Raw genomic sequence first — 13,097 nt, forward strand, 5'->3', positions numbered from 1 at the left:
TTAATTTATAGATGAATATCAAATACCTATGAGAATTGAGTTACCTGTTATATTAAAATGAGGTAAATATATTTATTGGTTGAAACATTACATATCAGTATCACATTTCAAGGATAATTAGATAGAGAATTGCTCTAGTATACAGATATAACTTTATACAAATATATAAATTTATCTTCTTTTTATATAGGATGCAGACACGTGTTGTTTTCAGTATGCAGGATCCAGCAGGTTGTCATGAGATTGATGGCGCTGATGGGCGGGTCGATCTAGCCAAGCTGGTGGCGTGAAATTCAACAGGATTTGAGTGTGCTGGGATACCGTTGGTGGAAGCTTGTTGAATTAGGCCTTGCTGGTGCGGGAAAAAAAAAATTGGAGTAGAGGCTGTGAAATTGGGTCTTCGTCCCACCCTGCCCCTCACATGAACCAAACCGCCTGCGTTATTTATTTAGGTGTTTTATTTCAATTTTAATCAACGTAACTAGTGTTACAAACCTGTGGGACCTAATTAACTACATAACTGGGGTACACAACTTTTTTTAAAAAAAAAAAACCTTATAGTGAACGATTTTAACAATAAGTTTGTCATGTTTTTGACTCACATATATATACATATATGATCAACATTTATAGAATAAAGTATTGTTTTTGTTTCCACGTTTGGGGTAAATCTTATTTGCATCCCTAATGTTTAAATTGTGTTATTTGTATCTCTAACGTTTGTAAAAGTGATTCAATATTATCCTACAGTCAATTACACATCATGAGCGCTTTAGTTTGAGTTTTAAAAATCTCTTTTTGGAGTTAGAATACAAATGTTTGTGATAGAATTGATGATTCACTCCGAAAAATAGCTCATCAAAAGTTGAAACTAATTCCTACAACATTTATATAATTCACTTTTCTAAGGATATAATTGAATCTAAACACAAATAGTGGGTATAATATTAAAATCGAACACATCCAAATGAGACCTATTTGAGAATGAATACATCCAAGTAAGAATAATTGAAAAATATAATCTGATTTGTTAGTATAATTAATAGTAGGATAACATTGAATCATTTTTATAAAGGTTAAAGATACAAATAGAACGATTTAACGTTAGGGACATAAATAGGATTTACCCCAAACGTTGAGAATAAAAATGACAGTTTACTCACATTTATATAACAAAACTACTCTTTTATATTATATCTAGTGATGGATCCAAAGAGATTATTCTGAATAAGACAAAATATACATAATATAATAATTATTTTTATAATTATATTTTGTTATTATAAAATATAATTAATTTTTAAATTATTTAACTAACAACTTAAAATATTTAAATAATATATTAAATAATAACATATAAAAATATTTTTATTCTATATGTTTTATATTTTAAAAATATTAAATAATAAAATTTAATTCTTTCAAGTTTTATATTTTAAAAATATTAAATAATTTTTTTATTGTCAATACAATCAGTAGTGGAGGTTGAAAAATTTTTTTAGAGGAACCAAAAATATTAATAAAAAATTATATAATAGTATTTATATTAAAATAAAATTTATAAATATAATTATTTTATTTTTAAATTTATTATTAATATGTAGAATTATATATGATTAAGATTAATAATAAAATAATTTTGATTTTGATTAATAAAAAATTTTGTTTAAGTTAATAACCTAATTTTATTTAAAATAAAAAATCAGTTTTTACATGAAAAAAATTAGTTTTTACATATAAAAATTTATTTTTATTTAAAAAACAAATTTTTTTATCTAAAAATTGATTTTTCTTTTCAAAAAAATTATTTTTTATTTAAATTATATAAAATTAATTATAACTTATAAATTACCTTTTAACATTTTAAAAATTAATTTTATCTTTTATATAATTTATCTTTCAAAAGTCTCAAGATTAATTATTTTTGTTATTATTTTTATTACAAATCAAATAATATAATACAACAAAACAAAGTCTTTAATTTCTAATAAAATAAAAATATCAAAATTTATTAATGTAAACAGTGTTATACTATAATGGTATTAAATTTGTAAAGTTGATTTAAATTTAAAATAATATTTTTTTATTAATAACTGATATTACTACTAGTTATATTATAATTTTTATTGTTCTAAAAATAAAATAATGCACAAAAATATATTAGAAGCCAAATATAATTTAGTGTCAATTCTATAATGATATTTAATTTGTAACATTGATTTAAAGATATATTATTTGAAATTAATTTAACGGAATTAATTTGAAATTAATGTAGCGGAATAATTTCATATACTTGTAATCAAATATAATAAAATATTGGGCTAAATTTTGTTGAGAACCAAATAATTTTATTATTTTAAAATAAAGTTGCTAACCTAATGGTAAGTAATAGAAGAGAGAATGTTGTTTTGAAACATATTATTTCAAATGAACAAACAACGAAAACAATATCGAAAACTTACATTGCTAACAGAATATAATTCTAAAATGTGCTAACAACAAATTATGTTGGGATTATTTTGTCTACGCTATATATATATATATATATATATATATATATATATATATATATGCAATAGTGATATTCATTAAGTATATAAATAGATTTTTTCAGACTTTCAATTTATTTATTAGATTGGAGTTATAAAATAACAAATCTGTAATTATTTCACGGGGGATGTTACACATCCATGTAACCAAGTTGGCCCAACACCAAAAAACTCAATACCTTTAAATGAAACGTTAAATACACGCGCTCAATACACACGAAATCACCCAACGCTTCTTCTCCCCTACGCTTCTTCTTCTTCTTCTTCTTCTTCTTCTTACACTCGTTAACGCACGGAGCATCTTCTTCTTCTTCGCGTTCCTCCTTCTCCTCCTTTTTCGCATTCCTTCTTCTTCACGTGTTTTCTCCTTATCGTCATTCTTTTGTTGTTGTTGCTGCTGTATTTTTTTGTCTTTTTCTCCTTCTCTATCTGGTGAAGAAGCAGTAGAAGGTGAGGAAGAAGAGTTTTGAATAGTGCAGAATGAACCGAAAACAGTACTTATGGTGAATCGAACACAGTACTCATGGTGAACCGAACACAGTACTCATGGTGAACCGAAAATAATACAATTGTATAGTACTGAGTGAATGAAACATAATCCATTATATAAAATCAAATTCAAACAGCTTTCTGTAGAATGAACCGAACACAGTACTCATGGTGAACCGAATACAGTACTCATGGTGAACTGAAAACAATACAATTGTATAGTACTGAGTGAACGAACATAATCCATTATATAAAATCAAATTCAAATAACTCAGCCTACAATTTACATATTATCAATTCAATTCAATTCAGTACACCTCCGTCTATTTAATTCAATTCAAATTAGCAATTTCATTCCATTCAATTCGATTCAAAATTGAATAATCCAAACTTTGTCAGTTAGATTCGTTTCAGAAAAGTAATCCAAATTGCTCTCCTGTTTACCAAAAAATTATGAACCCCTAAACACTGAACCCTAAACCCTAAACCCTAAACACTAAAACCAGAACCCTGAACACTGAATCATGAACCCATAAACCCTAAATCCCTAAAACCCTAAAACCTAAACCCTAAATCCTACACCCTAAAACCTAAACCATAAACCCTAAACCCTGAACCCGAACCCTGAACTCTAAACCCTAAACGCTAAACTCTAAACCTTGAACCCGAACCCTGAACACTGAACTCTAAACCCTAAATACTAAACCCTAAACCCTGAACCCTACTGTAAACCCTAAACCCCTAAAACCCTAAACCTTGAACCCTAAATCCTAGACCCCCTAAACCCTAAACCCTCAACCATGAACACGTTGAACCGAAATTAATACACGGGGCGAACCGAAAGTTTGAAACACACTGAACCTCTGTACACTGAACCCTGAACCCATAAACCCTAAACCCTAAAACCCTAAACCCTGAAACCCTATCGTCATTCTTTTGTTGTTGTTGTTGCTGTATTTTTTTTGTCTTTTCCTCCTTCTCTCTCTAGTGAAGAAGCAGTAGAAGGTGAGGAAGAAGAGTTTTGAATAGTGCAGAATGAACTGAACACAGTACTCATGATGAACCCAACACAGTACTCATGGTGAACCGAAATCTTAATTATGCTGAACCGAAATCTTAATTACGGTGAAACAATTATATAGGGCTTAAGGAAGAAAACAGAACATATTGTTCTAATTTTTGTTAGACTCCTTTCTACGGACCGAACCGAAAACATGAAAGTGATGAACCACCTCTTTAGTACTTACCGAACTGAAAAGTTACTCACATTTACTCAGAGTTACTCAATTACTGACACTCACAATTACTCACAGTTACATATTATCAATTCAATTGAATTCAATTCAGATGTAGATCACCTCAGTCCATTCAATTCACTTCAAATAAAATTAGAAATTTTATTCCATTAAATTGGATTCAGAATTCAATAATCCAAACCTCATCAAATTGATGCGTTTGAGAAGAATCATCAAAATCGCACTCATTCAACTAATTTGAAGTTGATTCATTTATCGTTTCAATTCAAAAGTGCAGATCGAAGAAGAAAACGAAGAAGAAGATGAACGACGAAGATAATTGCGTTGAATCAATCCAGATCTATAATGCAGAGAAGAAAAACGCGAAAGAGGAGAACAACAAATTTAATTAGGTTGAAGAAGACGAAGATGAAAAAGAAGATGAAGAAGAACGCGAAAGAGGTTTACGTTGTATGAAAAAGTTTACGCTGAGAAACGTTGATAACACAAAATAAGGATTCGTTATATAGGTTACAAGAGGCGCGTGTAAAACAAACGGGGGTGTGGGGCGTGGAGTGAAAATTACTTGGATACCATCCATGTAATTTTTACATGTACATGGATGTAGAGCTTTTTCCTTATTTCACTTCTTCCTTTTTAAAGGCTATGGTTACAAATTTAGTTGAATCTTAAATTACCATTTGTTTCGATACAATCGAAGTTGATGCGTGAAGTTTATTCATAGTAGATTCAAATTTGATTACATAGTGAGGGCAAATAAATTTTATTAATATGTATTATTTAAAAAAATTTTAAACTCCCCGGGGACAGTTGCCCCCCTTATCCCTGAACATGAATCCGTCCCTGATAGGTACGGACCCAATAATAAGCATGAGGGGGAACTTGTCCCCATTGGGTCTTTCATTTTTTTTAAAATAATCATATATAATGTGTTTTCACTTCAAATTTTAAATGACTCCACTATAAATAAATTCAAATCAATTGGCAAAAGTCTCAAATTCACTTTTTTATTTTTCTATATTTTGCCTATTATTTAACCTAATTAATTTAGTTTTTGTGCTCTCGCTCCTTTATTCCCATAAACCCTCTTTTTATTTTTATAATTTTAATATTTTTTTTTATTCTTTGTCTAGTAGTCATCTTCCGTTTATCAAAAGATAAATTTCAAATGCTCTATGTTTTTTATATGACTTTCTATGACTCTATGTATCTTCCAACTTCGTTGTTTCTCTTTTTAATATTTTCAATTACAAATTTTAATTCAAACAATTATAATTTAGGTATTAATATAATATTTTATTCTCTTCATGACTTTATATATTTTATTTTATTATCAATTTATTCATCTTTATTACTAGTTTTTTACCTTTATTATGTCATTACTATTGTATGTACCTATGTTGCATATAAAATTTTAAAATAAATTAATTAATTTAGTACGTTAGAATATATTTTTTATTTTTAGAAATAGTAATGACAACAAATTTTTAACATAATACATAATTAAACAGATGAATAAAATCTTTTATCTAACATTATATCAAAATTAAATTAAAAATATATAACAAATTTAATTATTTTAAAAAGAAAGAAAGAAAAAATAGTGAACCAATAGTTTCATCGGTTCGATCCTTTCATCTATGACTCAACCCAATCTACTAACCGATTTATCTTATCACAATTTAAGATTAACGGACTTCGGAATACGAATTCCGGTTTACAGAATCGGATTCCAGATTCACATGTCATCTTACATGGTTCAGGGTTCACGGTCCAGCATACAGGGTCACGATGTTCTTTCACCAAACATGATAAACAACTCAGCTGCGATTCACGATTTCAGGTATGGTGTTAACGGAATTTGGTTCTCGGGCTCCCACAACATGGTTCACTGTTTTCACGGTTACGATTTTCTAGGTTCGGCATTCAGGGTTCAGCTTCCGGAATTTGTCTCGCCGTGTACTGTCTCAGAAAGGAATAAATAAATCAACTGACTTTTTACGGTTCAGGATTCCTCTCCTAGGAATTTGTATATATCGTTTCGTCTCTCACGGATATACGAATTCCTCTTCGTGTATTAGGGATACGGGTTCCGTTCTTTGGGTTTAGCCTGTTTGGCGTTGAGGGCTCATGGTCCATGTTTCTGAGCTCAAGTTTAGGGTTCAACGTTTACGCTCTCCTGTTTGCGATTTAATGTTACGATTTAATGTGACAATTTCTGTTCACCACAACGAATTAAGAACTCGACTGCGTTAATCATAAGTCTCATGTTCATTTCGTTTCGTCCTTAATTCTTCTCCACTTTCATAACTTCCACTATTTCATAACATCCACTTAGAATACAATGAAGACCGACTGTTTTTTTATTTTACATTCTACACGTCAACCATTCTATTTTCACATAGGAGGCGTAGCCACATCCATACTAACCAAGCTCACTTTTTCTTTTGCCTTCGTTTAATTAACGTTAATACTTAGAAGGAAAAATTTAAGTCACCGTAACACTACACACTAGACTAAAGGTTTCGTATTCAGTAATTATACCGCAAACCAGTGATGGATATCGAGAAATTTAGACTGCAGAGCTGAAAGTAATACATAAAAATATTAAAATAATGTATATTCCTAAACCCTAATATCTAAAACCCCAATCCTAGCTACGATTACCTACACACTAGTTCCCAAAATATAAACCCTACATTCAAGATCCTAAACTCTAAAGTATATTACCTTCAAAAAAGTTTTTTAAAATAATTTTTTGGCAACATAATCAGTGTCATATATTATTAATACAACAGTGTCAAACCACATATTAAATCTTGCTTGAATCACATGTATTATATTAAATTAATAATCTTTTTTTCATCTTGTATATTTATATATATATATTTTGCTCCATTTGAGTAATAAACCCTTCAATTATATATTCTTCATACAACATCTTCTGATCACTTTTTTGTTGTCCGAGCCCATCCATTGCAAATCCATATAAAGCTTGTCCAAACACAAATTTTGAAACCAAACGGAGCCATCCCATGACCCAGCGTAGGAAGCTCGGCTCCGTGGTGTGCACACCCCTTTCTCCACTCAATTCCACGCTGCACCCACACGCATGACTCATGGACACGTGTTGCCGCCGTGTGGTTCCAATCCAAAATCTGTAAATCTTTACACACTAAGGCTCTGTACATTGTAATTGCCCTTAGATAAATATGTTAAAAAGCCAGATAAATTTGAGTTTGTACCGCAATGTATAGGGTGAAGTACAAAAATTGATTTCTTTTGATTCCAAGGAATCTACAAGTCTACAATGGCTATGTCTTAATGTAGTTGGTTGAATTTGGTCATGCTTGATAAACCAGTTGAATTTAAGGCTGGATTTAGAAAAAAGACAAAGACCACGAGTCAAAAATTAAAAGACAGAGACTATGTCTCAATATTATGTTTGGTATATCTTGTAGATGGTTTAGTTATGTCAATATTCTGTAAATAGAAGCTTAAATAAGTGACAATACTAAAATACCTTTACTAAATTAAATCCTAACCTTACCAATTCACCCATTTCCCTCCCCCTCCCTCCCTCCCTCTCAAATTGGAAACAACACCACCACTACCACTGGAATACAAAGACAAAGTTGATGAAAAACACAAAGAAGAAGGATCACACCCCATACCCTTCTTCCTTAAGATTTCCGAAGCCTTTTTCGGGATCTTCTTCCTCCATGGATGATAAATTGAAAGCGTTGACGACATCATCCAAAACGGTGATCTTATTGCCATCTCTTCGAATTGGAGAGGTTCTTTCTTCTCATCGAGCTTCTTCTGTGAAGATTTCTTCTTCCTTTACTCCCTCTCGTTCAGAATCTCAGACCTCCAATTCTATCCCATTATTCTTCTCTTTTTTTTATTTTATTTATCTCACTCTGGTTTACGAGATTGTTGAATAAAGACATTTTAGAAAAAAATATTAACAAAATTTTAGTTTCTTGTGTCTCTATTTTCTAAAGAAAATGTGAAGGGACTAAAATTTTGTCTTCAGACTAATTTTTGTTTCAGTCTGAATTTCAATCCCATCTCAATTTCAATATTTCAAAACAAACTTTAATATTTTAAAACAAACACTACCTAATATTTCAAAACAAACTTCAGTATTTCAAAACAAACACTACCTAATAGTGCAATATTGATAGACTCAGTTGCTGAAATTGATTATGATGTTCAATTTTTTTATTTGTGCACCTAGATATTACATTAGTGGTGTACCCTAGCAATACTTTAGCTCTAAATCTCTCACAACCTCACCACCCACAGTTACGCTTCCCACACTTTCAGCTTCCCAACGTTGCAATGGAATCATGATTCATTTCAAGGACAATTGGAACTTTCCTCCGGAATCCTACGATTGATTACTTTATTACAAAGCCAGGGCATAGACAAACCCAAGGTGGAAGAATTAGCATAAGCCGAAAAGGACATGATCCAATGAGCAGAATAACATTGGGACTGATTTTAAACAATCATAGATGTTCATGATATAGCATGAACAATTAAAATGGAGATTCATTACCATTTTTATATACATAAACAAAGTCTAAATCAATGCAACCTAAGTTAAAGTTCAAGTGAAATACAGAAACACCATGTGTATACAGTAACAGTTACTTTGATGCTATGGAGCAGAATCTTCAGAGAACCTGGCATCAAAAGGAGCTGAGGCATGGGATTGGGATGAATTAGCAGCAGCGGCTCCAGATCCATTCTGCAATTCAATCACTAGCCACCGGACCGCTTTACTCATTTGTTCCAACCGAACTGCGCTGATGGGAGGAAGACCAGTCATGGTAGCTTGTCCGGGTTTTCCTGCGCCTGTCGCTTCGTCTACCAGACACTCTGATCCTATCCTCTGCTTCAAAGACTCCACAAACTCCTCGGCTTGATCACATGCCACCCTAAATAATTCCCACTTCTGCTTGAAGTTCTCTAGAGCAACATCAGTTGCTGTTGTTTTCTGGGCACCTGCACTTTCTTTGGCTTCAAGCACAGTCGACGCAGCAGCAATAAAATCTTGATAGGCATTGTTTAGAGAATCAACCACGTTGTCCATTGTTCCTATTTGTGATTTAAAAAGAGAAGTATGAAAGATAAGATTATTCATTCTTGAGATTACAGATATTTAGCCAATTAAGAATTTCTGTAATTCAACACCATATGGTGGTTTCACCATCTAAGGACCATAAATATATCCCATGAATGTGATCGGAATCGTGTAAATGATTTAATTTAAATCAAATCATGTGTTTGGAATTATTAAAAGTAAGGAAATAATTGATTTCACAAATCTCGGAGAACTAAATCATTTATATTTTGAAATTCCTTCTGTTTCTAGGAATTTAGTGGGAATTGAATTGATTTAGTTTAGATAAATTAAAACCTCTATACTTTACAAAAATATGATGTATATCTTGAAAAATTGTGGGGGAGAGAGAGATGCAGTAATGTCAAAATAACATGCAGAGATAAATGATGGAATATGTGCATCCTTACTTCACAGAGGCCAAAGAGCAAGAGAGAGGCCATCGCATGTTATGTACACAAGCACAATTGTGCATCGCAAACTAATGCAAACTTGTGCGCGAAGAGAGAAGATAAAAACGTATAATTACAATTATTTAATCTTCCAAACATAATTGATCTATAAAACCAATTCAAATTTTATTATTTTACAATTATTCCAAACATCAATGTTGATATACAAAATAAAATGAATTCAATTCAAATCAATCCCAACTTCTTTAGATTCCAAACGCACCCTATTAGAATCGAGTGGGTCTAATTCAACCTCAAAAAGTTAACTCATGAGGTGAGGGATCGCCAAGCTTTTCTCCTATCCTATCCTACTATAATGCTAAAAGCCAGGCTTCATGTTGTTTCCCACCTTTTTTTTTCATGCATGCCTTTTTTTATGATGACCATTGCATACATTTGCATAACATTGTATATGTACGTATATTCAACACGTTCTTCATCATTCTTTTTGAGAGCACATGGCGTGAAGAAGCAAAATTTGGTCTTTAGTGTACCCATCCACACATGTTAAGTTGACATTGTTGAATTTCTGTAACCTACGCATGATATACTCGCAAAACCAAATATAAACCAACAATTACTCACTGAAATTCACAATCGCGCACAAGAATGAAGCTACTTACCAAAACCAAATTCCAACCTTAAAAGGATTCAAGAACAAAAAACTAAACCATAAAATGAGAGTGGAATAGGTCGTGTTTTAGATGCAATAATCACATCTGGACATTTGAATTCAACAAAATAAAATGACAGATCAACACCAAATCGAGAATCTGAAATAGCTAAAGACGTACATGTAGGTTTCAGATCTGGCAACATGACAACTCAGCGAGGCTGAGAGATGGATGGCGAGAGACGGAGAGAGACAGAAGTTGAGAGGCGAGGCTGGTGGCAAGAAACGGACTAACGGAGATCGAAGGGAGTGAGGCACTGTCCACACTATGGACTTGGGCAGGCAGGCAGGCAGGCAGGCAGGCAGGCAGCTGTGGGGCAGTTGTAAAATAATAGAATTTGAATTGGTTTGATAGATCAATTATTATGTCTGGAATATTAAATAATTTGTAACTATACATTTTTATCTTCTCTCTTTGCGCACAAGTTTGCATTAGTTTGCCATGCACAATATAACACACCATGGCCTCTCTTTTGCTCTCTGGCCTATGTGAAGTCTGGATGCACATATTCCATCATTTATCTCTGCATGTTATTTTGACATTACTGCATCTCTCTCTCCCCCCACAATTTTTCAAGACATACATCATATGTCTGTAAAATATAGAGGTTTTAATTTTTCTAAACTAAATCAATTCAATTGCCACTAAATTCCTAGAAACAAAAGGAATTTCAAAATATTGCATTTCTTTTTTGTTTTTGAGAGACAAAGTACCGTAAACAATGTTTTCTTTGTATGCAGACAGCCGAAGTACAGAGAGCGTCAATTAATCAGCAAAGAAAAAATCGAAGAGCTTGAAGCGCAATTGAATGAAGCAGAGGATGTTATAACGGATATTAGGATACAATTGAAACAAATATACCATGAGTTAGAGCAGACAAAGAATAGTCAGAAAATTAACAACAATCAACTCTATTAACTCAGAACAAAAACGGATCCCTGTTAACTCAAAACAAACATATCCCTATTAACTCAGAACAAAAACAGACCCTTGCTAACTCAGAAAATTAACACCAATCAACTCTATTAACTCAGAAAAATTAATAACAATAAAAAATTAACTCAAAAGATTAATCAACAAAAACAAAATTAACTCAGTCAGAAAATGAGAAAACATTTAACTCAGAAAAATGATTTAAAGAAGCCGTGAAACCGTGGCGGAGAGAGTGAACTTACAGAGGGAAAGATGCCAAGGAGAGAACGAACCCCGCAACGCCGAGAAGAGCGCCGGCGAGAAAACAAACGTGCCCGTGGGTTCTTTGCACGTGAGAGATGCCGACCTGAGAAGTGGGAGGCTCGGTTGAGTCTAGTCCGGCAGCGACCGCACCCTCTAGCCTACGGGAGTAACTCGGCGAGGTAAGGGTGAGCGGTTGCTAGGGTTTGGGTGAAGTCTCTTCTCTGATGTGGGAGATGGGTGAGCGAGGAGCGTTACTTTTCTTCACTGAATAAACAAAAATTGAAAAACAGAACAAGAACTCAGAAGAACTCTGCAGAACTCAAATATGCCCTAAATTCTTCACTGAATAAAAATTTAATTGACAAAAACAAAAACCCATGAACTCAAATCTGCCCAATTCATACAGTTTTGTCACCAAATAAACAAAATTAGTTGAAACATAAAAAGATTGAAGTACTCACCGCGGGAGAGCACAGAAGGCCAGAGCCAGACGACGAGCAAAGCTTCGGTGACGGTGACGGTTCGGTGACGACGACAAGCCGACGACCACCACGACGCCAAGCCGACGACCAGACGGCGCCAACGCTTCGGTGACGGTGACGGTGATGCTTGGATCCGCAAGAGCTGTCTCGATCCGCGACGGTGAGCTTCGCTCCGGCGTTTGTTGGAGGTGACGGTGGCGTTTGTAGGAAGAAGGTTGAAGAGAAAATTATGGTTCGGAGGTGACTAGGAGAGTCTCTTCGAAGAGGAAAGTGGCTCAGCAACCTTATTTTACTTGAAGCCTTTTTTCCCTTTTTTTTTTAGAGTAAAGTATCATTTTTATCCCCAATATTTGGGGTAAGTCTTATTTGTGTCCCTAATGTTTAAATCGTCCTATTTGTATTCCTAACGTTTATAAAAGTGATTCAATATTATCCTACTATCAATTGTACTAACAAATTAGATTATATTTTTTAATTATTCTCACTTGAATGTATTCATTCTCAATAGGGCTCATTTGAATGTGTTCGATTTTAATATTAGACCCACTATTTGTGTTTATATTCAATTATGTCCCTAGAAAAGTGAATTATGTAAATGTTGTAGGAATTAGTTTTAACTTTTGATGAGTTATTTTTTGAAGTGTATCATCGATTCTATTCTAGACATTTGTATTCTAACTTCAAGAAGATATTTTTAAAACTCAAACTAAAGCGTTCATGATGTGTAATTGATGGTAGGATAACATTGAATCACTTTTACAAACGTTAGAGATACAAATAGGACGATTTAAACGTTAGGGATACAAATAGGATTTACCCCAAACGTTGAGGACAAAAACAATACTTTACTCTTTTTTTATTTTTTTAACCAGGGCCAAAACCACG

General features: G+C 32.8%; 1 protein-coding gene across 6 annotated transcripts; it reads right to left on the reverse strand.

Annotated features, from left to right (window-relative positions):
- Positions 1–7,160: 7,160 nt before the first annotated feature.
- LOC130951686 (mediator of RNA polymerase II transcription subunit 32) lies at positions 7,161–12,495 on the reverse strand. Of its 6 annotated transcripts, none has more exons than XM_057880391.1 (4): positions 12,192–12,493; positions 11,730–11,994; positions 10,675–10,863; positions 8,754–9,403 (listed from the first exon to the last, which is right to left on the reverse strand). In XM_057880391.1, the coding sequence occupies exon 4, from the start codon at positions 9,396–9,398 to the stop codon at positions 8,964–8,966; it is 435 nt and encodes a 144-aa protein (XP_057736374.1). In that variant the 5' UTR covers positions 9,399–9,403; positions 10,675–10,863; positions 11,730–11,994; positions 12,192–12,493; the 3' UTR covers positions 8,754–8,963. The 6 variants fall into 6 exon arrangements, 3 of the variants coding, with proteins under 3 accessions (XP_057736374.1, XP_057736373.1, XP_057736375.1); XR_009074065.1 differs by lacking the exon at positions 8,754–9,403 and adding an exon at positions 9,440–10,416 and having other exon boundaries at positions 12,192–12,495; XR_009074067.1 differs by lacking the exons at positions 8,754–9,403; positions 10,675–10,863 and adding an exon at positions 7,161–7,452.
- Positions 12,496–13,097: the final 602 nt, after the last annotated feature.

The sequence above is a fragment of the Arachis stenosperma genome, chromosome 9 (genome assembly GCF_014773155.1).
Source record: "Arachis stenosperma cultivar V10309 chromosome 9, arast.V10309.gnm1.PFL2, whole genome shotgun sequence".
In the NCBI taxonomy this organism is placed as follows: Eukaryota; Viridiplantae; Streptophyta; class Magnoliopsida; order Fabales; family Fabaceae; genus Arachis; species Arachis stenosperma.